Genomic DNA, 23,666 nt, shown 5'->3' on the forward strand with positions numbered 1-23,666 from the left:
GAATCAGGGCGATGCAATGTATTCCACGACTCAGCACGAGCCATTCGATCAATGTCTCAAACTGGCACCTTTACTCAATTACAATAAAAGCACATTAACGATTGTGTTGGTCATACGTATGCATATTTAAATCATTAGTATTGAGGTGTGGAGGCAATACGCTCTGAAATGCTCACCCCCATTTCCCTAAGGCTTTTTTATGGTATTACATTTTTTTAACAAACTCTGTCCAGAGTTATAATTCACTTCTATATAACTTAAATGAAAATGTGTATGACTCAATCATTCTGATTCACTACGGATGTGCGTGTCGGTGTAAACAGGAAGCAGATTATCTACTGTGGAGTTAGTTGCTTAGTTGCAGAAAATACTACGAACGACAACAATGGTGAAAAGTATGATTTTCATCCATTCACTGCTGGTTGTCGAGTTGTGCCTGTCCAGACCACAATGCAACCCCACAGTTTTCCAACTAAAACAGGACCAACAGCGATCTAATATTGTTATATTGTTGTTTTTAATTTGTTGTTTGTAAAGCGCACCAACCACACCAAGGCAATTTCCTGTATGTGCAAATATACATGGCAATAAAAAGAATTCTGATTCTGATTCTGATTCTCAAACACAAAGTAATCTATGCTCTTCACAGTAATATGTAAACAAGATCAACATGGTCTTTCAGGCACATTGTCTCTAACGGCACAAAACCCAATTCATCCTGTAAATGTTCAGGCAAGTCAAAACCTGGCATCAACCACTGCACCATTATGAAGTTTTTTTTATAAAGTTTTAACCTAATTTACTTCTCAATGCAGGGACGTGCAGAAAAGATACACATGTTATATTCTTGGATTTTAGACGAAAAACTGACATTTAGTCAAATATAATATTTTAAAGTGAAAAACTGAGCAGTGCATTTTGGTGCTTGGAAATTATAGTTTGAAATAAGAGATAATCTACTAAGCCAGTGAAGGGATTTTAACTGAGGAGGATTTTTGTTGACGTTGTTGTTTACAGTGGAAACATTTTTTAGTACATTTACTGCCACCGGTAGTCGTGTGCTCTTTATGTAACACAAGCAAAACCTCACCTTCCACAGTACAGGACACAGAACTGGGGGAATGGAAACAGGGATTTTCACATTATTCCAAGCAAATCATTCAGTTGGACAGTATAGCGTTGGTATATATTTACTCCATAACCTCTGGCCTTGTTTTCACACGGGGAGGCAGTACATCATAAATTATTGTCCAACTTAACTTTCTTTAAGCTTACTTTTTAAAACCACAATGCAGCCACAGTCATGATTGCAGTGCATTGGAAACCAGTGCTATGCCAGCGTGGTCAGGCAGGGCCAGTCATAATCATCCGAGAGGGCTTATCAAACACCATTAGACACTTTATATATCCATTTATATGATCTGTGAATGGACGTCACTGAGAAGGATGTACCCTTTGTCCTTGGGTGTTATGGCACTGTATGTTGATAGAGTCTCTGCTACAGACCCCTTAATGTGACTGATGCATCATATCCCTCTCGCTCGTTCCCCACGCGGTGCAGCAGCATGTACGCTGTAAAGGTCGTCACGGCGACTTCACTGAGGGCTCATTGGAAAGAAACTGCCCATGAACCTTGAAGAGGGGCCATTCCAGAGAAGATCATATCCAAGCTCATAATATCACTCACACCTTCTACAAACCTCCAGGACATCAGGGGACAATGGAAATGGGCACTTCGAACAGCCATCAGTATTTTCACCATATGTTTTCTGCATTACCATAATATTATTCCAGGAGAGGCCTGATTCTCACAGACAGTATCAATTTCATCTGAATGATGCATCAAAGATGTGTTTGTAAAGGTTGTTGACCTCTGTTTTTAAAATAAAAAGAAGAAATCAAATGATATGAATAATAAATCTGCCAAAATGTGAAGAGTGCCAGGTCGCTGCGTGTGATAATATAGTATAGAGTATAACAATATAGTAGTACTACCAGTAACAGCAGCAGTAGAATTTCTATTCTATTTTTGGAAGCCGGTGTGCACAGTGTGCGTTTGAGCGACGAGCAATGAGATGGAAAGATAACCCTGCCACTTTCTCTCCGGTTATCTGCACTCAGCGGTGGTATTTAGCCTGACAACCCCTTCTTTTAAAGCAAATTATTCTTTTAAATACACATTCATGATTCCCAGGGTGTTTCCTTCTCATAACCTCTCTGAATAACTCACACACACACACACACACACACACACGCACACAGATCTGAATAACATGCGGCCGCCTCAGAGCGCTGGAGCAAACCAAGGTATATTTTTTCAATCAAATCCAATTACTTATTGCGTGGCTGGTAAAGCATGAGACAGGGTATGATGGATAGATGTGCATACCCAGAGAGAGAGAGAGAGAGAGGAAATGGCAAAATGGAGGTGGAGAAGGGACCTGGAAAAGTAGGTAAAAGGAAAAAAAAAGGGGCAGGGACAATTGTGTAATGACAGAGGAAGGGAACAGGGGATCAATGCACAGAGACTGGGTAATGGATGAGCATAGAGTAGAACAGACAGAAGGGTGAAGAGTAATAAGAGCATATATACAATTTCAGTTTTTGTACAGTCAAATCAAAAGCATCATTCAACTGCAATTTGTAACCCAAAGTAACATAGATGACTGGAGCGCAAAATTGACGGAGATATTAGAGAGGGAGTTGGGGTTGACATAAATATGCATCACAGGGCGCGACAGAAGAAAAGATGACACCACTTCCTGCGGATCGTAGAATTGGCTGCCTGTTCTGATCAGCTGACGTCTGGTGAAAGCACTGAGACAATTAGAGCATCAGAGCTACCGCGTAGAAGGAGCTCAAGCAAGGGAGCTGCTCCAATCTATCAAGACATTATGAGTTTCAATGTGTTCCAGAGTAAAGGTGCTCAGCCGGAGTGACAAGACAACAAGGCTACAGCCATGCAGGGATGCTAATAGCTCGCATGCAAACAGAAAACACAGCCAGTGAGAAAAGACATGAGCTGCAGATACATGGATATGAATACAAATTTTAAGGTGTTTTGGCCGTTTGCATGCTTTCTTAATGAGCGGTGCATTCAGCGTTCAGGGCCCCCACACGGCCAGGAGGTTAAATCAGCCGGATTCATCTTCTGTACACCATGAATAATTTCTAATAAACTTCACGGAAATCCAATTATTTTAAGTAGTGAAACAGACACTGGCATCCCTAGAGCCACAGTATATGTGCCATAGAGTGTGTAATACTTTCTGTGTGAAATATGTGTATTAGTTTCTAAATCAACACCAGTTTATTTATATTCCAAAAACAAAGATGAAAACAGACAAATGTAATCGTATGTATGCATATGGATCCTAAAGGGATGTGTTACTGGTGGGAATGTAGCATGCCTGGATTTAAATGACAGTACATCTGATGGGAGGGAACAAAAAGCAAATGTCAAATCTCACATACAAAACCTACTCCCTCTTTCCTCTTGTCTGTCGATCGTCTCGTTTCCAGGCAAATCTCCGTCCAGTGAGAAAACCTCGAGAGTGTGAAGGACGGTCAGAGGAAGAGCTTAAAGTTTAGAGTTTTTTTTGTTTAGCTGTCTCTTAAAGCAACCCATAAATTGTAAATAAAAGATGGACGGGCCTGACTGCTCTCCAAAAGTGAAGCCAAAGAATCCTGATCATCCCCTGGCACCCGGGTGCAGTAAACCTGGCCTCCTCCATGTTATTGGATAAGACTAAATTACAAAACTATAGAACAAGTCAACTTTTTCCTCTCAAAGATGGTTTCTCTCATTTGAGGTAGGTCAGATGCGTCAGACACTGAGCCGACCATCTGACAAGCACAGACAGTTTGAAAAAGTTGAGTGTCGGTATCACGTTTGGATTTAAATCCAAAACTGACAACAGTATGGATTTTTACAGGCCCTCTGCCATTAAATTTATGCTCGTCTCTGACTAAGATCTAACACAACTCAGGGAGAAAACTTGCTGACACCCTCGACATACCTGCTGTTTTTGATTGACGATGCCGCACAGTGGTGGTGGTGGTGGTGGAGGGGGGGGGGGCTAATACCTGCCACTCAACAAGGCTGGATATAGCAGGAGACAAGTGATTGCACTGTTGATGGGGTAGTTGTGCACAGAGAGGGGGCGGAAGGAGGATTGGGGTTATGATAAATGAGGGAACACAAATGCTGTGTGATTGATAAACGTTGCATGACAGTGACGCAATGAAACTTTACAGGGAAGGAGAAGGAATATCTTTGCAACAACCTGTACGGATAACAAGCAGAACCATGTACTTGTTGTATTCTGGAACAGTTCAAGAGGACAATTCTTTCACAAAGGAGCTTCTGTTTTTGCCTGCATTTCTTAAATTCTTAGTTAGCAGGATTACGGCAAGATTACGTGACCTGATCCCTGATCCATACTGCATCCTTCCACAAAATGTCATGGTGATCTGTTCAGTGGTTTTTGCATAATCCTGCTAACTACCAAACAAACACAGGTGGAGAACAAAAGGCCCAACAGTCCCCTTTGTTTACATCAAGATCCATGCCATCCTTCTTTATATACAGTCCACGCAGCTAACCCTTGATAAGACAGTGATTAAGTGTATTTTCCTAAAAGGTGAAATATTCCTTTAAAAATTATTTGAGCTCATTTGTGCATGTTGATATTAAAGCACAGTGAGCAGTGGATACAAACTGTCCCGAGCCAAGAGTATTTCAATAAACAACTATGTAATAAATGTTGTCTGGGAAATGATGAGGAGGAAAATGTCAGGTGGCCCATATGGGTTCGTATCGGTTTGGCTTATGACATTTAGTGAATATTGGAGTTCCCGTATGGGAAGCCTTGTCGAATCTGATTTCTTAAACACACACAGAAACAATAAAGGCAAAAGAGAGCTGTTTGTTTGGCTGCTTGTCTCTGCTCAGTCTATTTTACCAAATTTCTCTCCCTTCATGTTCCTGTCTAACCGACTCTGCATCTCTAAATGTTGTGAATCCTCACGAGTGAATTTACACTGAGCCAAATCAAAATGATCCTCACCCCGATGGCAGCAGCTCGTGCCAGAGCACTCACTGTATATCCTCCATGATGCACTGTTCACGTCAAGTCTGCCTCAAAGCATCAATCTGCTCCTCTGTCAACGCAGAGCAGCTCCGATGACTTCACTCAGCACCACATCATCACGCCCAGAGAGGGAGAGAGACACACAAGTGGACATGGAGCGAAAAGAGGAAAGTAATACAGCCATGATCTAATGGAAACCCTGAAATAGAAACTAGCAGACAATCACAATGACGTCATTGTGATGTTAGCAAATGCATCTCTTTTGCAAGCCCCGGCAGGTTTCATATTAGCTACAAAATACATCTGGACTCCTGCGTTATCCGAGAGGTGGCTTTAGGATAGCTGCATAAGCAGACAAAGGAGTGGGAGAGACAAAGCACTGAGAAGCTGTGTCCCCCCCCATGAGAAGAGAGCAATAGCAAGAGCAGAGGAAAAGACCTGAGGACGGAGAAAAAAACACAACCCAGACCAGCTTGAGTACTGTGGGAGAACAGTTACCACAGTAACGGAGTGGGTGCTGTACGAAGGACCCACCTGATGTTTGGGGAAATAAGTTTGTATTTCTGGCATAAGGAGGACATCTAGTGGTTAGCTTTTGAATAGCATGACAATATTAATAACTATCCTTACGGTCAAAGAGGCCATTATTCATGCAGTGAAGACATGTCCATTGAATTCCTAAAGCTCTAGGACACTTCTTGTTTTCATGTAAAGCCCCTTGAGCTGCAGTTTATGCTATGAAAGGAAATAAGTGTTTAATGTTAGCATTATTATTATGATTATTGGCTGACATTTAACTAATTGACTCTGTCATAAATAAATCACTACAATCCTTGAATATTAATTTAAATGTTCAGTGCGGCAAGCTGAAAAATCCACTTATCTCTTTGCTGATTTATCAAATGATAAATATGATAAATCGAATATACGTTCAGATTTCACTGACTTAGTTTTAAATCTTTGCTATTGCAGCACCTGTTAGTTTTTATTAAATTGCACGTGTGATGTTCGCTGATTCATAAACATCACATGGAAAATAATTATTGGGTGGTTTAGCCTTCATGACAAATTAGATCTGGATTTAATCTGAATTTCATTCTGGGTTTTATCTTTTTCTTTTGTCACTTCAATCAAAAGCTAATGCATCTGAGCACTAGTTATTTACAGATGCACCATTGACAGCTACTAGTATGTTTAAACTCATCCATAAATAAACAGACAGCTTTTTATGCACCAGAGGATCCCAGCAGTGCAGAGGCTCGTATCTCATTAAGTCAAAGAAATTATTTTTTATTTCTCCTCTCCAAACATAGTTAGACCATTTATCAGCATGTCTAATCCAGGAAGCAGCCGTGGGCTTAACCACCAACAGGAAGCCACAAATCTGACAACACTCAGAAGTACTTGATGAGCCTTGAAGCGAGCTCAAGCACTGGCAAAGAGAGCGAGCGACAGTAAACATGTACTCAGGGGGGTGGGGAGTCAGTCAGGGGTTCAGATCCAAGTGGGAGCTGTGAAGCCAGATTCAGCCTCCAGATGCTTAGACCCCAAAACGGAAATTAAAGAACAGCCAACAGTTGTGTTGTTATTACTCCTTTGGCAGACTGTTCAACCCACAACAGGTCTGCTGTAGTTGGCCACAAAGTTTGGTCTGATTGAGTTCTTTATGTTTTCTGTTGTTTTTTTATTTGTCAGCGGGATAACGCAAAAATTACTGGATAAATTTCCATGCCATTTGAATGGAAGGATGAGACAATGGCATGAGGCCACTGTCTCACATTCTACATTCTACTTAATCTTTGCATCTGCCTGATATCAGGAAATGTTAGTTAGTTTGAGCCTGAATGCCCATGTGACTATTTCATGTTCTGCCCAGTCTCTATATGCTCAGGAGAGTGGGGGCCATTTTGCCCCTTCGCTGACATAGTGTGACCACTGGACACGTCCTGCCTGCATGATATCAAAGGATGAGGTGAACCCTTGAGCTGTGCATGAAGAGCTGGCCCATCTCATCTCGCCCTTTGTCAGAATCTTGATACCGGCAGGGGGGTTGAAGATTCTGTCCCGCTTGGCCAAGTGTTTGCTCAGTAACTCTGTCTGTGTTCAAATCTATTCTCTGTCAATTGTTTCTTGACCATTAATTATCTACTTTGAGATCATTGACTTGATCACTGAGTCTTATGGTTTATTTCCTCACCAGGGAATTAAATACAAATTTCCACCACAGCCACTACAGAATCGAACCCGTGGATTACTCCCGGGTCTTGATGTAAAAAGGTTTGAGCTTTTATTTGATGCAGCGTGAATGAATTTAAAGGAACGGTTGAGGCTTGGCGGAGCAGTGTGTTCGAGTGCCATTCTAGTTTATTCATGAATTTGTTGTTCACGTTCTCAGGGAAGCTCTGAGGTTTGAAATCTGATCTGTCAGGGGAAAAAGGATGTGGGTATATTTGATAACATGCTGATTCGAATCCTGAAAGAAGAAAACGCAGTTCAGTCCAAAATGTATAGTAAAAATTGTTTTTAATGGGGTTCGATTTGCTTCCAAAACTAACAATCAGGTGAAAATACAAACCTTCCTGTAGTGTCACCCAATCAAAAAGGCTAGCTATAAAAAAAATGGGTAATATTGATTTGTGAACTAAAACCTGTCCCATTTTTCTATCTGAACTCTGAACAGGTGGAAAAGTCATAACATTTAGTTATATATATTCGGTGATACAAAAGTATAGCAACCAAATTTATTACAGCGTCTGACCTTGATAACGACTTGGTTTGAAACTCTCAGTATCAGCATCACAATGCTGAACATGAACTAACAGTTCGCTTTAACAAAAACAGCCATCACTCCTTTAGTTTGGTTATGATCTGATTCAGATTTCCCAAGAGGGAGTTTGTAATTATTTCCCGTTACACTGACATTCACCCAGAGCCCAGGCTGTTTGTGTCATTGGTCAAAGCTGCCATAATGAGCTTCATACTGTAGCTACTTAGATGGGCCTCATGTTGACTCTGGACCGCTTTCTTCTACCTTTCCTACTTTGAGTGCCACTAAAATTATATTTGTGTTTCCATATAACCCTACACAGTTGATTCTGTGTATTTAGAGAGTTTTCAGATCACGAAATTCTTTCTTCCTCTCGCTCTGTTCTTACCGCTACTCTTACACTTTTTCTTTTCATTTTCTTCTTCTGGGTGAAAATCGCTGTCATCGTCATCTGTCGGCCGTCTTCTTGATGTCTTTGTGCTCCTCCGTGCTCTCTGCTCCTGCAACTCTTCTTCTTCTGAGTTCCAGGACATGTCGCTGTCTGATTGTTCCAACTCCGTTTCCTCGTCGCTTTCACCACTTTTCTTTGACTTCTTCAACTTTGATTTTGAAGTCAGCGTTCACGCACTGGTCTTCATTTTGCCCTGACGGAACTGAGTTACCATCTGGGTTGGACTTGGGTCTTCCTCTGGGTCTCCCCGTGCACTTCCGACGACGTCGTTTTGGCAAAACTCTCGACTTCTGCTGCACCGTCTCTCCCGTGTCTTGTTTATCAGCGTTGTCAGACACAGAGCCGGCACCACTCTTACGTTCATGGTCCTCTGCGTCACAAGCGCCTCTCGCCTCTTCATTGATCTTACCCATCTTATGTCCGCGCCCAGGCGGGTGGCGACGCTGGACATGACTCTTCAACCTCACGTTGTGATTGAAGGATTCGTCACAGTGCCGACACTTGTATGGCTTCTCCCCTGTGTGCCGACGCATGTGAGATTTGAGGTGGCTCTCCTGGTTGAAGCCACGATCGCACACCGAACATTTGTACGGTTTCAATCCCGTGTGCACAACAGAATGTCTCTGAAGAGGATTTAAACCGGTGAATTCCACCCCACAAACGCCACATTTGAAGTCCCTTGACGCCCTGTGACAGGTGGACAGGTGGATCCTGCGCTCTTTACTGGTGGGAAATAGCTCCGGACAGTCGGGACATTTGTAGGGATCCTTTCTGTCTTCGTGAATCCGCTCATGTGTAACTTTGTCCACCTTTCTTTTGAATGTCACGTGGCAGTATTTGCAAGGGATTTCATAGGTTTCACTGTGGACTCTGCTGTGGATTTTTAGAGAAGCTTCAGAAACACATCTTATGCCGCAAATATTGCAGGGAAAGGGCTTCAATTTGTGTTCGCACGTGTGATCCTTCAGAGAGTCGAAAAAACATCCACACTCATTGCAGAGCTCGTTCATTCTGAGACCACCCGGGGAATCTGTCTCCTCTTCGCCTTCGTCTTCCTCCTCAGAGTCCTGGAGGAGCGCCTCATCCTGCAAAACCCCATCCAATGGATTCCAGTCACTGTCTGCCTTCCCCCCACTTTCATCACTGCTCTCCCCTTCATCAGAGGGAGAGCTCTCGTCGGTGATCTCTTCAGCCCTCTCTTCATCGCTCAAAGTGACAATCGCAAAGGCATCTCCCCTGCTGGAGATGTCCTCTGTCCGCATGGCCTGTGAACAAGACAATGACAAGAATGACAACTTTTAACTTTTCCAAGTCTCTACAGTACAGAATATTACAGCCACATGACAAAAAAAGGGAGCACAAGTAGGGAACTATTTGAAGATTGTTCTTAATCGGCAATTTACAGATTGTGAGGTGCACCTGCCTGGAGGAAGAGACGTGAGGCAGCAGCTGCGATTTCTTTCAGCACCTCAGATTCTTAACTTAGTCAGATATAAATACATATATGCTTTCAGACATGTACTGGGATTATCAGGAGGTATGTGAGGATGCAAATGTCCGTTGCTGCGGACACTCTCCGTAGTGTCTCCTGCCAGACCCTTAGAAATAACTCTGGATACGTTCTGAATGAGAGAATACACTGCTGTATTGATGATGTTTCTGACAGGAGACAAACACAAGACTACAAAATAAAATACAAATATCTCAAGATGTAAACAAAAAACATGTGATCTCCACAAAGTATGTTTATGTAATGTCCTTTCTAACTGAGTGACGCCATGGCAACCTTACACTGACAGTACTTGTATCCATTCAAGCACCAATGGTTATGGAAACTATACTATCAAAATGTCATACATGAATATGCCCCAAGTTGTACCAAGATAAAAAAATATATAATTTCACTCCACAAATTCAGATGATAATATTCCATGTTCAATTCATTACTACAGGTGAATTAAATTGTGAATGAAGGTAAAGCCAATTTACAATTACCATCTCAAGTTTGGAGAAAGAGGCCCCAGTGGCCTTGACTGCCGCTGAGCGTTTGATGTTCCCAACAGGAGTTCTACCAAGACGAGGCTGAATATTCCATTTTCTGTAGAACTCACAGGGTGGGCACTGCTGTTCTATCGAGAGGAATGTCCCAAACCTTCTTGTCTGCACATCTGTCCCCCGCCGACACACAGGGCACACCTGGAACAGCTCCAGGAGGCACTTTTCGTAGAGAACAGATGTGGGTGTCTTGTGAGCGGGGTTGGAAGATTCCATTCTATTAGAAAGACAAAGATTTCACGAAAACAAAAATCAACTTCCATGCTGCTACAGCTGAAATAAGTGTAGGAATGTAATCCATCTGATTATTAAAATGTTTAGATTCAATATTGAGTCACTCACATCACATCTGCTGACTCAGTCAAGACTGTGACCGAGTCATCAGGATCATTGGCAGAATCCTGTCGCTCCATTAAGTCCATACTTGAACTTCCCTCAAAATGGCCGTCCTCTTCCTCCTCCAGGCGAGGTCTCTTACTTGGCCTCCCTATTGGCATCGATTTTAGGAATGGCCCTGATGCTTTGAAGGCCGGAGCTGCGGTTCCAACACCGACATTAGTGAAGGACACCGATTTCTGTGTACCTATGATACATAAAAACATACATTCAGTATCCTTGGAGTCACACCAAATTAAATAATGAGAAGCTGTTACAACTCAAACACAGAGACACAATGAATGACATGACGAAGTAACTGAGGGTAAACCAACCTATACTTTTGAAGTGAGGTTGTAGCGTTTTCAAAGAAAGCTGGGTGCCAACTGTGCACAGCTTTGGTGGGTCCGTCTGGCAGGCCATGTGATGCAACCTTGCACCGTGAACAGGAGCGCTTGCCTAAAAAGCAAAAGCAGCAATGTTATTCATGCTTGTACTACTGTCATGCATACAAGATGAACTAAAAGCAAATAAAGCATTTGAAGAAATGTAGTGACCAATTTCACCGAATATAATTTTCACAACGCAGAAGAGTAGGTACAATAACATACTATGCCATACTAGGCGTGAACTTTTCAGTAATCATTATGAAATAATCATACAGTGAATAGTATTTTTAACTTGTACTGTACACAAAACCCTAATATGAACCACAGTGACAAACTGCAGGCGAGTATCTAAGTTCTTGAGTATGCTCTACCCAAAATACTACTCTACTAATGGCTTTGAATTAAGATTAAGAATCATATATGCAGGGGCATTACTAGCACCTCTCTCCACCTCAACACAAAGCCTTTTCACAGGGGAATGTTTTTTTGAATAAAATAACTATTTCACAAATGCTAGGCACTATATACGTATACGTACAAAAGTGAATTCCTACACTACAGTCCATAAACATCGACACGAACTGCTGTGCAAGTAGGCATCATGTTGTTTGCGGGAGGAACCCATACACCTATCCAAACGCAATCATGTACAAGTAATCATACATCCAATATGCTAGCCTATATCCCCAACTAGCGCATAAAAGTAATTGTTCGCGAAATTACACATACAAGGAAGGACACATTTTCCCCAACCACTACATGCTAGCCCCCCGCCCCCTCACACACACGCCACAACATGCTAACGTCGCTAGCCTCCACACAAAATGTCTAAAGGAAGCAAACACCAGAATTATTTAAAGAAATACTTACATTTCCCTCGTCTTCATTATTGCGACGGATAGTTGGCAACGACCCCGTTTTCAATGTCAACCTTTTCGAGTGTCCAGCGTTATATATGCCCAGGTTGAGAAAACAGTCCGATTCGAAGTGGTTAGCGCACACTAACAGATATTTGCCGACGCTTTCAGGAACGTTACCATCATAAATGAACTCAATCCATCTAGATCTGGTGTCTTCTATAGCTGGAGTCACATGAAGACATTTGTGCTGATTCGTGCAGTCCACGACTGAGCATTTTGGTTGTCGAATTCTATTCATGTTGTTAGCTAGCTTGTCCAAGTGTTTCCACTTTCCAAGGCGTGCAAGAATGAAGTTGCTGTGCGTTGAGCGCTCAGGGCCACCGTACATTTCTATAGTGGCCGAGAGACCAATAAGAACGCTCATTCGCAGTCACTCAAGCATGGCGTTTCTGACGTCGAGGAACCATAACAAATCGCGGGAGTTGTTTTTTTCCAGAGTTTTTGGCTCGGTAGACATGCCAGATCTTTATATATATATAACGTTGTTATAGAAGTCACAATTAGTCCAGGTGAACTGCAGGTTGTCCAGTTCCAGCTGTTTACATTAGTAAACACTTACCTACAGATGAAGGTTGGGACTGCTGAAGTTGATCCATTTATTAATTCTAGGTAAATCGTTTTCAAGTCATGTTTCAGAAATGTTACTAGCACCTCTAAAAACAGCAGAAATTAAGTAAAAGGTGATCAACTGAATCTAAGAATATAGAGAATCAAACACAAAGTGCTGTTGGTCTGTAGTCTCAGAAGGAAGTGGAGGTGGTTTATTGACATCATCACATCACGGGGGGGGTTTGAGTCCACGGAGCACTTCTAGAGGTTCAGGTGTAAACAGCGTTGCAGCCAAATCCAATACAATTGAAGTAACTGGCGACCACTTCGGAAATGATCGCATTAGTTGTGGCTCCTTTGTCCAATTAACATGGATCATTTAGGTGCAAATAGGCAACACAAAAAAACAAGGGGCGCCTCACATCAGCTCAGTTTAATCTACATGTATTCGGTCGGATCAGTCAACAGGATTCAAAGTATCTGGAAAGTAACGATGAAAGAACAAAACAGTTTGAACCAAGGAATACGAGTTTAGTTTGTCCTCGTACCTAATTGTTAGACCAACGATTTGATGGGAAAAGTCCAGTTCTGTTTGATACTCTAAATTATACTTCTCCTAAAACAACACTTGGTAACTTTTAATGAGCATCAGCTACCTCTGCAGTAGGGATCACTTGTGTTGGGCTCAGAGAAAAAAAAGAGAATCACTTTTGACCCGAGCACTGAATGTGAAGTCCCACTCGCTGCGCTGTGGAAATCCCCCATGATCCCCAGCTTCCTGAACCAGAAGAGCTGCAGCAGTTTCAACTAAACCAAACTAGGTTTAAAATGTTTGATATTTTAAGGTTCCTCGCTGAAAATTGGAGGGAAACACAAGTTGTTTATGATGTCTACGTCTTTTTAACTGATCTCAAGTTCAGCATTACTCTTAAACTTGCTGGGCTTGATTCTGACAAATTTTAAACTATGACTATCAGTCAGTTACACACTTCTCACAGTAGATAGTACCCGTGTATCAAAGTTGCATGACAAGGGCGTTCAGGGAGAGGAGTGGGAAAGAAAGCGGCACCATTCTCCCTATTCCAAGTCAGTGAACCATCAAAGTAATTTAAAAGTTGAGGTTTGAAGGTAAAATGAAGTTGCACAGTGTTGCTTAAACAAAAGGTGAGTTGGTTAAGTGCAGTTTAATGATTAACATCTTTATATATTTGATTCCACTGCTCTATCAGCTGTTCTTCTTTCTCTTCCTTTGAGTCTTCTGGGTCAAAGTCTGTGTCAGGGTCAGACATTCTGGGGCTTCCTCTGGATCTGCTTGGGCTTGATGTTACTTTCTCACTCCTAAACTCCTCCTCGTTATTTGAGTCATAAGACATGTTGCTTTCGGGCGGCTCCTCCTCACTCTCTTCATCACTGCCCCCTGTTCTCTTTGACGTCCGTGCCTCTGATATTTCGGTCTCTGTGTATGAATCCAGCTCATCATCCAGGATCAAGTGGCCTTCTTCATTTCTCTTAGGCCTTCCTATGGGTCTACCTGTGCTCCTTTTGCTTTTTGGCTTCAATTTTCTCATCTTCTTTAATGGCTGTTCTTCATCATGCTCTTCCCCTGGCCCCGGCACTAGCTCTGCACCTCTCTCGTCACATTTCTCCTGAGAATCAGTCTCGTCGGTGCTGACAGTTTTGCTTTTCCTGCCTCTCTTACGCTCGTGCGCAGGATTGGAAGAGTGATAACGCTGGATGTGACTCTTTAAGCTCACATTGTGATTGAAGCACTTTTCGCACTTGTCGCACTTGAAAGGCCTCTCCCCCGTGTGCAGGCGCATGTGAGATTTGAGGTGACTTGCCTGGTTGAAGCCGCGTTGGCACACAGCACACACAAACGGCTTTTGGCCCGTGTGCACCATTAAGTGTCTCTGAATAGACAGGGTACGGTTAAATTCAATCCCACAAAAGGGACATGTTAACTGCTTGGGGCCTCTGTGATCCTCCAGGTGGATCTCGCGATCCTTGTTTGAGGCAAAGGTCTCTGGACAGTCAGGGCATTTATAGGGCTTTCCTTCAGTCACGTGAATCTGCTGGTGGGTGATTTTGTCCACCTTTGTTTTGAACGTTCTGTGGCAGTATTTGCACCGATGCTCATAGTTTTCATTGTGGACTCTGCTGTGTCGGTTTAGAGCAACCTCACTGACACATCTCTTGCCACAAATGTTGCAGGAATACGGCTTCACCTTGTGCTCGCACGTGTGAGGCCAACGTTTACTGAAAAACTTCCCACACTCTGTGCAGAGCTCGCTGTGGTTGGGCGCGAATACATAATAATTGTCCACTTCTTCCCCCTCGTCCTCTTCGGTCTCATCCGATCCATTGGGAAGCTCAGCAGCCAGTGAACGCTGCTCTGCCGGCTTCCAGTCATCATCTGATTCCACGGGACCCGGATCACTGGAATCATCCGTTTCGTTCCTACGATTGCTCTCCTCCGACTGAGGGGTACATCAAACCATTTATCAATATCAAAGCCAAACAAACAGGGAGGTGCTTGGGTTCAAATACAAACTCAACTATTTGTCTCGTTCGAGCGACCACTCAGTTAACTGCATATTTAACGAAAATTATAGTTAAAAAATTGTTTTTATAACATAGACAAAATATTTTAGATCCAGTTTAAAGCCTCTGCACCCGATTGCTGATGTCTTACCTCTGAAATTAGTTTTGAGTCATATGACAGGTGTTGACCTTCAGCTCCTTGGACATCGACCCCGATCAGGCTTTTCCACTGGTGTCTGTATTTACACTGGAGGCACTGCCGTTTCACGATGATGAGTCCGCCATGGATAATCTTCTCCATCTTAACGTTAGAATCACATAAAGGGCACCTACTGCCAAACAACTGGAGGAGCTGCTTTTCATTCACAACAAACCTCCCCTTCTTCTGGAGAAGTGCAGCCCTGAAAAATAAAGAGTTCAGTGAAATAGTTAAACGAGATCCAGGTTTTAAAACCATAACCTGGTGTTATCAATGTAAGCACTTACTTTTCCCTGATCATATCAACATTCTCCACCTTCCGCAGCATCTGAACATAATCCTCTTCAGGAGTTTGGCTTGGCACTGGGCTAACTGGCTCATCTGCAAATACAATTTTGAGTTAATAACTTACATGATAATATTTGAGTGTATGCCCCATTAATTTGAAGGTTCTTACCAACAGTATTGGTATTGTACAGGGATATTGATTCTTCCGAACCTTCAGATTGTTGTCGTTCATACTTGGAATCAGACTCTAAGATTTCCACAGGCTCCTGCACGTGAACAAAACAACAAGCTCTTACTGGAACATAAGTAGATCATCGTGCTCAGGTCACGATCTCATTCACACAACAAGAAAACACAAGTGCTCATTATCGAGTCAGTTGTACTACAAAGGCAGGTCGATACAAACATTTCTACTGAGATTTATAATATAGATGTTATAATAATATAATAGATATTACAACACGATCAACTGAGTCTCACCATCTCCATTAGCTTTTTTCTATGTAGTTATGTTGCATATTTTGTTCAATTATTTTGTATCTTAATAACTATGGCCTTTTTAAACATAGTTATTGTTAATAAGCTTTTTTCAATTTCTTTTATTTTGTATTTGTGCTTTGACAACCCATGCCAATAAAGCTTATTGAAACTGAAATGGAATTGATGCAGGAACAAACTCTGTTGAAAATACAACGTCAGCTGCTGTCTCTAGTGTTTGTGTTGATAAGGTGTGTGGGGACTATAGGGCTTCAGTGTGTAAGATAAAGGTGCACGGGATGAAATTGTCCTAGTGATGTTTTCACTAATGTGTTTCATCTAAATTGTACAAATTAAGGCTTTCATTTCCCTGGAATGGATTATTTATGTTTTCTGAATACTTTATATTTGGGTAGTTGACAAATAAGGGTGAAACAGTATTTTTTACAATTATAGTTGTATGAAATTATAACGTTCCAATGCTGATTTTTTTTTTTAAATCTTAAGTTTAAAACAAAGTACCATAATATGCCTCACATCCATGCGTTGTTTAAGTGGCAAAATGCATCTAAATAAACATTTACACTTAATTACAGGAAAATCATGCGTCATGTCATCCACCCATTTACGTCAGGAGCGGGTCCTCTCTACGGGGGCCGCCATGTTTGTTTACATATGTCAACTGAGGGCTACCACAGGTTCTCCATCATGTTGGGAAGGAGAGTTTAAGATAGGGGTATTCAGCTGCAACACCACTAGATGTGACTAAATTCTAGACAGTGAACCTTTAAAGACAGATTTTTGCTCCTGAGTGATGATTGTGGGATCAAACTTTTCTTTGTGATCAGAGAAAACATTTAATCTGATGTGGATCAATCATGTGTTTTCCCCCCCTCATTGTGCAGGACATTGCAGAACGATAACTTTTGTTATACAACTATTGATGATAGAAACTGATTATTATTGATACTGCTTTATTGCTTGAGTTGACACTTGTTTCTCCTCACACTTCACCTGCTCCTGCTCCTGCTGCTCCTCCTCCGGCTCTGACTTGATGCACAGTGACGGCACAGCGCTGTTCCTCATCTGAACCGCGCCGGTCTTAGTTTTACCGAAGCAGTCCTCGGTGAAGTGTTCCCTGCAGATGGTGATATCGGTCCAGTGCGACTCTCTGAGCCGCTGGCCGTTCGCCTCGAACACGAACTGGACCCACTCCAGCCTCTTCTCTGGGTCCTTCGGCAACTTGAACCGCTGCGCCCCGCGACGCGACGAACCGCAGCGGAAGACGGAGCACATCCCGGCGACAGGTCCCAACCCTACCCCGCGGAACGAAGAAGTCACACCGGGAGATGTCGGAGGTTTGCGGGGAACTGGAAGGTGGTGATCGGGCTGGGTCTGTAACTAGGGTCCACAGAGAGGAACAACAGGGCAGCCATTACCGGTAGTGACGAAGAGGGGGCGGGGCTTCACGGCGAGGTTTGCGCGATTTTTTTCTTCTTTTTGTCAATGATCATATTAACTTGTAGGTGTGCGACTCCCCCTGGCGTACCGGAGGATGTAGAGCAGGATCTTTTTATAATAATCAAATAACCAAATAATATCAATAACCTAGCTCTCTATATATTACTTAAATAAATACATACAAAATATAGCTCTCTATAGTTGACTTAATTATATTATAAAAACATTTATAATATAATTATCATTAGGTTACTACAAAATAAATAATAATTAGCTATGTATATATACTTGACTTCCTCTCAAGCAGTTTACACGTGTTATGGAGGCCAAGGAATTGGAACTTTATAGCAGGAAGAAAAATACATTGAACAGCAGTCCAGGTTTTATTTGTTTGTGGTTGATACACATGTGTATCGATTTTCTTCTCCTGGTCTGATCACACAAGTCTTCTGACGTTGCTACGGCAACTTCCAACACAACACAACTGTCTCAGTTCATCACACACATACACACACACATACACTGAGTCGTATCCCCTATAAGGACCAAACCATGGAAAGAACAAATCATTAGAAAGAGCATTTTTTTTTTAAATACTTTTTATTATCTTGAATGTTTTTTCAAAAGAAAAGTAATACAAAATAAAAAATGTGAAATTCTATAAGGACGTAGTTCTAATACGCCCTGTCCCCCTCGTCAGTTATCCTTGGACTACGCCTCCCGCAGCCAGGTGAAGAAGTTCGTGACGGTCTTAAGAGCCACGCCATTTTCAAGCTGATCGGCCAGGTCTCTCCTCGTCCCCGACTTGCAGGACGCGTCATTGGAACTGACGTCCTTGACGAACATACACTGGAAGTAAATCCGGAGGAGGTCTGGAGAACAAACACATGTCAGTCATCGTTTCAGCTGTGACGAAATGGAAATATATCAAATTTTTCTGTGGAGTGAGACCAATTCCTAATCTTATTAATTCAATTAATGCGATTTGTATCGAGATAGGAAACAAAAAATGTAGGGTTTAGAAATGATTGAAGACGGCATTGTGTTTTGCAAAAGTGAATTGGAGTCAGAGTGATGTTCCTAAAATTAGCAAATCGAGTTAATGTCAGTGGAGAAGAAATTTAAAATTCAACCTTTTAATCCAAATTGTTCCAAATGTCCTTAAAGTGCTTAAAAAATAAACTGAAATATGAAAATCTACAATTCCATAATACAAGGCGAAGTTCTGCTGATGAGAATCATGTGACAAGAACCAAAGCTCCAGAGAAGCTACTAAATGGACCTTGTAGTGAGATATTTTGGAGTGAACTCTGATGCACAACATACTTGGAGGCCGATCGAGGGCAACGATCAGCACCTGAAGATCTTTAAGCGCTTTTATTCTGCTGCACCCTCCCCGAGTGACGGTCCTCGAGTACTACAGGCAGCCCCTGAAGGAGGGCCGCGTGCACTCGGCAGGTGGTGTTTTCTGCACAGTGAAGCAGGAGGCAGAGTAAATTCATTCGCTCGGCAGAGAGTACATATTGTAATTGGCGGTGCGATTTGAGAAGAGCAGAGGAGTCTCTGCTCCGGCTGGTGGGGAGCTTACCTTTCACTGCTGCCTGACACACAGCCGTCATCAACTCTGTTAGGTAGGGAGACGAGCTCATCTCAGTTCTCTCCAGCTTCTCCTGAGAAACGGAGAACAGAGGAATATGTTTTCATTGGTTTAGTCAGTTTGTCAGCAGGATTCATCAAAAACTACTGAAGACAAGCATTTCCAGGAATGTTTGTGGACCCGGGGAGGAAACCGTAACATTTTGGAGCACAGGTGAATCCAGGAATTGTATTGATGAGCTCTTATCAACAGTCGTGGACCAACATTAGCCTCAAGGTCCAAAATAGAAGTACATTCCATTACTTTACAACGAGGTGTAACTCAGCCCCACTTCGTCTGCCCTTCAGGATTTTTACCACTAACCCGCAGAGAATGGTTGATGTCACTTTTCGTACCTTCACACAGTTGCAGATGTCCTTGTTACTGGCCATGTCTTCCACCATGAGTCCAATCATCTGTTGCGTCAGCTCCCCGGGAGACCAGCTTCCCTTAGACATAGTCGCCTCAGAACTGGAGGCGTCCGAATTAAGACACTGGAGCTTCTGCTCAAGTGGAGACAACATTGATATGGTGAGGAAGTATAGAAGAGAAGGACGGCATGGAACCAATAAAAACATTGGAAAGTAAATTCAGTAGAATACAAAGACGTATGTTCAAGACCTATACTTTGATTCTTCCCTTTAAGAGGGTTTATGTATGAAATTGAAATGAAAAAAATCAGTTATCAGTTGACTGGATCTCAGCACCTTCAAATTGTTAAAGTTCAGGAGCTCCTCGACACTGGACACGGACTTCCTCACAATCAACTTCTCGGCTGAAGAGGCTGACTCCCTGTCTGAGGGACGCTCACTTGTGTTGGCCCGTGGAGGTGAGAGATTGTATGAGGGGCAGAGCGAGGCGGGGAGGGGAAGCTCCTGTTCACTAGCGGGAGGAGTGGATTGAGCTTCCGGTGTCTCCACTGGCGCTTCAGGCTGTACACGCCCAGGTGAGGGAGACCTCTGACCAACTGGCTTCAGCTTTGGAGCATCATCTTTAAGAAGGAAATGTACAGATTAAAACATGTCTTCAGAGTTCAATCAGCAAAAGGTGATATTTGTATCACAAACTACACTTTACAGCTCTTCACATATAAGTAATGTGATAAAAAAATATAAATCTGTTTACACGCTGTGACAATTTTTAGCTGTGACAGCTTCAAGTTCAACAAGCCTCCTAATTAATGGAGATGTGGGCTTTCCGAGTTTATTATTTAGGGGTACTCTGACTTTGACTGGTCATATGTCCTTTAACATGAGAAATAAACAACCACAGTCACTACAGTGTGATGAATGGCAGAGAGTGAATGTGTCAGTATTATCGTCCTGTCTGTCCGGTGTTGGGCAGTGACGTGCGTCTTACCAGGCTCTGGGCCGCTGTTGCTGAGCTCCGGCTCAGGTAGGTCCTTGTTTACCGCTGATGACGTTGGTGACGTCTCAGTGATCAGCGGCTTGTTGTTGCGCTTCCTGCGCTTCCTGGCCTTCTTGCCTGAACTGCTTCGACTGGTGGGGGATGAATAAACAGAGTCAGGAAGGATGTCATTGTAAATGAGAAACTCTGAATTTCAAGCTTTTCACCCAATTTGGAACTTCTACTAATTATTATCACTGACCCAAACAGAAGTGAAACAAACCCCTAATAACAAAACTAATTTATTTTTAAGTCAATGGAAACTAGTTAATCAGAGTTATAAATATCCTGCTGACAGGAGAGATGAATATCAGAATCACAGACACTCTCCTCATGTTTCAGAGAAACCTAACACCAACAGGATCCTGAAAATCAGACAGCGTTGTCATCTCATACCTTTCCAGAGTTATCCTGGCTTCAGACTCTTGGTCCGGTGGAGGAGTGGGACCCTTTGCAGGACTAGAGGCCTGGGGCTGGAGTGCAGCAGGGGGCACGAGAGAGGGCTCATGGGCCGCTGTCTCCAGCTCAGTCCCCATCTCTGCAAGGCCGTTCAAAGCCTTGGGGGCTGCTTCACACAAGGCAGCCAGAGTTCTTGGGGCGGGGGTTGGCTGCTCCTCAGATGAGGACAAGTCAGAAGAGGCTGATTCCCTGTCTGAGGGACGCTCACTTGTGTTGGCCCGTGGAGGTGGGAGATTGAACGAGGGGCAGAGCGAGGCGGGGAGGGGAAGCTCCTGTTCACTAGCGGGAGGAGTGGATTGAGCTTCCGGTGTCTCCACTGGGGCTTCAGGCTGTACACGCCCAGGTGAGGGAGACCTCTGACCAACTGGCTTCAGCTTTGGAGCATCATCTGGAAGAAGGAAAAGTACAGATTAAAACATGTCTTCAGAGTTCAATCAGCAAAAGGTGATATTTGTATCACAAACTACACTTTACAGCTCTTCACATATAAGTAATGTAATAAAAAAATATAAACCTGTTTACACGCTGTGACAATTTGTGACTGTAACAGCTTCAAGTTCAACAAGCCTCCTAATTAATGGAGATGTGGGCTTTCCAAGTTTATTATTTAGGGGTACTCTGACTTTGACTGGTCATATGTCCTTTAACATGAGAAATAAACATGTGTCAGTACGATAATACTGACACATTCACTCTCTGCCATTAATCACACTGTAGTGACTGTGGTCTACAGTGTGATGAATGGCAGAGAGTGAATGTGTCAGTATTATCGTCCTGTCTGTCCCGTGTGTGGCAGTGACGTGCGTCTTACCAGGCTCTGGGCCGCTGTTGCTGAGCTCCGGCTCAGGTAGGTCCTTGTTTACCGCTGATGACGTTGGTGACGTCTCAGTGATCAGCGGCTTGTTGTTGCGCTTCCTGCGCTTCCTGGCCTTCTTGCCTGAACTGCCTCGACTGGTGGGGGATGAATAAACAGAGTCAGGAAGGATGTCATTGTAAATGAGAAACTCTGAATTTCAAGCTTTTCACCCAATTTGGAACTTCTACTAATTATTATCACTGACCTAAACAGAAGTGAAACAAAACCCTAATAACAAAACTAATTTATTTTTAAGTCAACGGAAACTAGTTAATCAGAGTTATAAATATCCTGCTGACAGGAGAGATGAATATCAGAATCACAGACACTCTCCTCATGTTTCAGAGAAACCTAACACCAACAGGATCCTGAAAATCAGACAGCGTTGTCATCTCATACCTTTCCAGAGTTATCCTGGCTTCAGACTCTTGGTCCGGTGGAGGAGTGGGACCCTTTGCAGGACTAGAGGCCTGGGGCCAGAGTGCAGCAGGGGGCACGAGAGAGGGCTCATGGGCCGCTGTCTCCAGCTCAGTCCCCAACTCTGCAAGGCCGTTCAAAGCCTTGGGGGCTGCTTCACACAAGGCAGCCAGAGTTCTTGGGGCGGGGGTTGGCTGCTCCTCAGATGAGGACAAGTCAGAAGAGGCTGACTCCCTGTCTGAGGGGCAGAGCGAGGCGGGGAGGGGAAGCTCCGGTTCACTAGCGGGAGGAGTGAGCTGAGCTTCCGGTGTCTCCACTGGGGCTTCAGGCTGCACACGCTCAGGTGAGGGAGACCTCTGACCAACTGGCTTCAGCTTTGGCTCATCATCTGGAAGAAGGAAAAGTACAGATGAAAACATGTCTTCAGAGTTCAATCAGCAGAAGGTGATATTTGTATCACAAACTACACTTTACAGTTCTTCACATATAAGTAATGTAATAAAAAAATATAAATCTGTTTACACACTGTGACAATTTGTGACTGTGACAGCTTCAAGTTCAACAAGCCTCCTAATTAATGGAGATGTGGGCTTTCCAAGTTTATTATTTAAGGGTACTCTGACTTTGACCGGTCATATTTCCTTTAACATGAGAAACAATCACAGTCACTACAGTGTGATGAATGGCAGAGAGTGAATGTGTCAGTATTATCGTCCTGTCTGTCCCGTGTTGGTCAGTGACATGGGTCTCACCAGGCTCTGAGTCGCTGCTGCTGAGCTCCGGCTCAGGTTGGTCGTCGTTGTCGCCTGATGACTGATGCTTTTTGCCTGTACTGCTACAGGAGATACATATCAGAATCACAGACACTCTCCTCATGTGTCAGAGAAACCTAACACCAACAGGATCCTTAAAATAAGACAGCGTTTTCATCTCATACCTTTGCTGCGTGGTGGAGGGTGGGGTTGATGGGCTGGAGTGCAGCACTGGAAAGCAGTGCCGGCACAATGTGTTTGATAGTTCTGTTCCAGAGATGAAACGTTACAAGAGAGATAAGTGAAAAATAATTGTTGATGATCAGAGTCACAGTTCAGTCATTTACAGGAAGAGGCTTCACCTGAACTCCATATACAGGATATGCTGTAAGATACTGTTTTATATAACAAACTCTAAACAGCTACAACACAGCAGGTCATGTAGTGTGAACTGCACAGTGATCCGACAGCTTTAAAAGTCATCTGGTGTGACCTCACCTGATTCACTGTCCTCGTCTCCTCCACTGCCGCCCTCCATCCATGTGACTGGAGCCGGGGGGGCAAAATAGGATTT

General features: G+C 43.1%; 2 protein-coding genes across 3 annotated transcripts; both read right to left on the reverse strand.

Moving 5' to 3' along the window:
* Positions 1–7,820: 7,820 nt before the first annotated feature.
* On the reverse strand, positions 7,821–12,357 carry LOC133968869 (zinc finger protein 142-like). Its single transcript, XM_062405105.1, has 5 exons — positions 12,001–12,357; positions 11,077–11,200; positions 10,709–10,949; positions 10,307–10,583; positions 7,821–9,576 (listed from the first exon to the last, which is right to left on the reverse strand). Exons 1-5 carry the CDS (start codon positions 12,286–12,288, stop codon positions 8,434–8,436), a joined length of 2,073 nt encoding a protein of 690 aa, XP_062261089.1. The 5' UTR covers positions 12,289–12,357; the 3' UTR covers positions 7,821–8,433.
* A 1,407-nt stretch (positions 12,358–13,764) lies between these two features.
* On the reverse strand, positions 13,765–17,540 carry LOC133968888 (zinc finger protein 678-like). Of its 2 annotated transcripts, none has more exons than XM_062405131.1 (5): positions 17,119–17,540; positions 15,839–15,893; positions 15,627–15,720; positions 15,292–15,541; positions 13,765–15,076 (listed from the first exon to the last, which is right to left on the reverse strand). In XM_062405131.1, exons 1-5 carry the CDS (start codon positions 17,398–17,400, stop codon positions 13,784–13,786), a joined length of 1,974 nt encoding a protein of 657 aa, XP_062261115.1. In that variant the 5' UTR covers positions 17,401–17,540; the 3' UTR covers positions 13,765–13,783. The 2 variants fall into 2 exon arrangements, with proteins under 2 accessions (XP_062261115.1, XP_062261113.1); XM_062405129.1 differs by having other exon boundaries at positions 15,797–15,893.
* Positions 17,541–23,666: the final 6,126 nt, after the last annotated feature.

The sequence above is a fragment of the Platichthys flesus genome, chromosome 14 (genome assembly GCF_949316205.1).
Source record: "Platichthys flesus chromosome 14, fPlaFle2.1, whole genome shotgun sequence".
In the NCBI taxonomy this organism is placed as follows: domain Eukaryota; kingdom Metazoa; phylum Chordata; class Actinopteri; order Pleuronectiformes; family Pleuronectidae; genus Platichthys; species Platichthys flesus.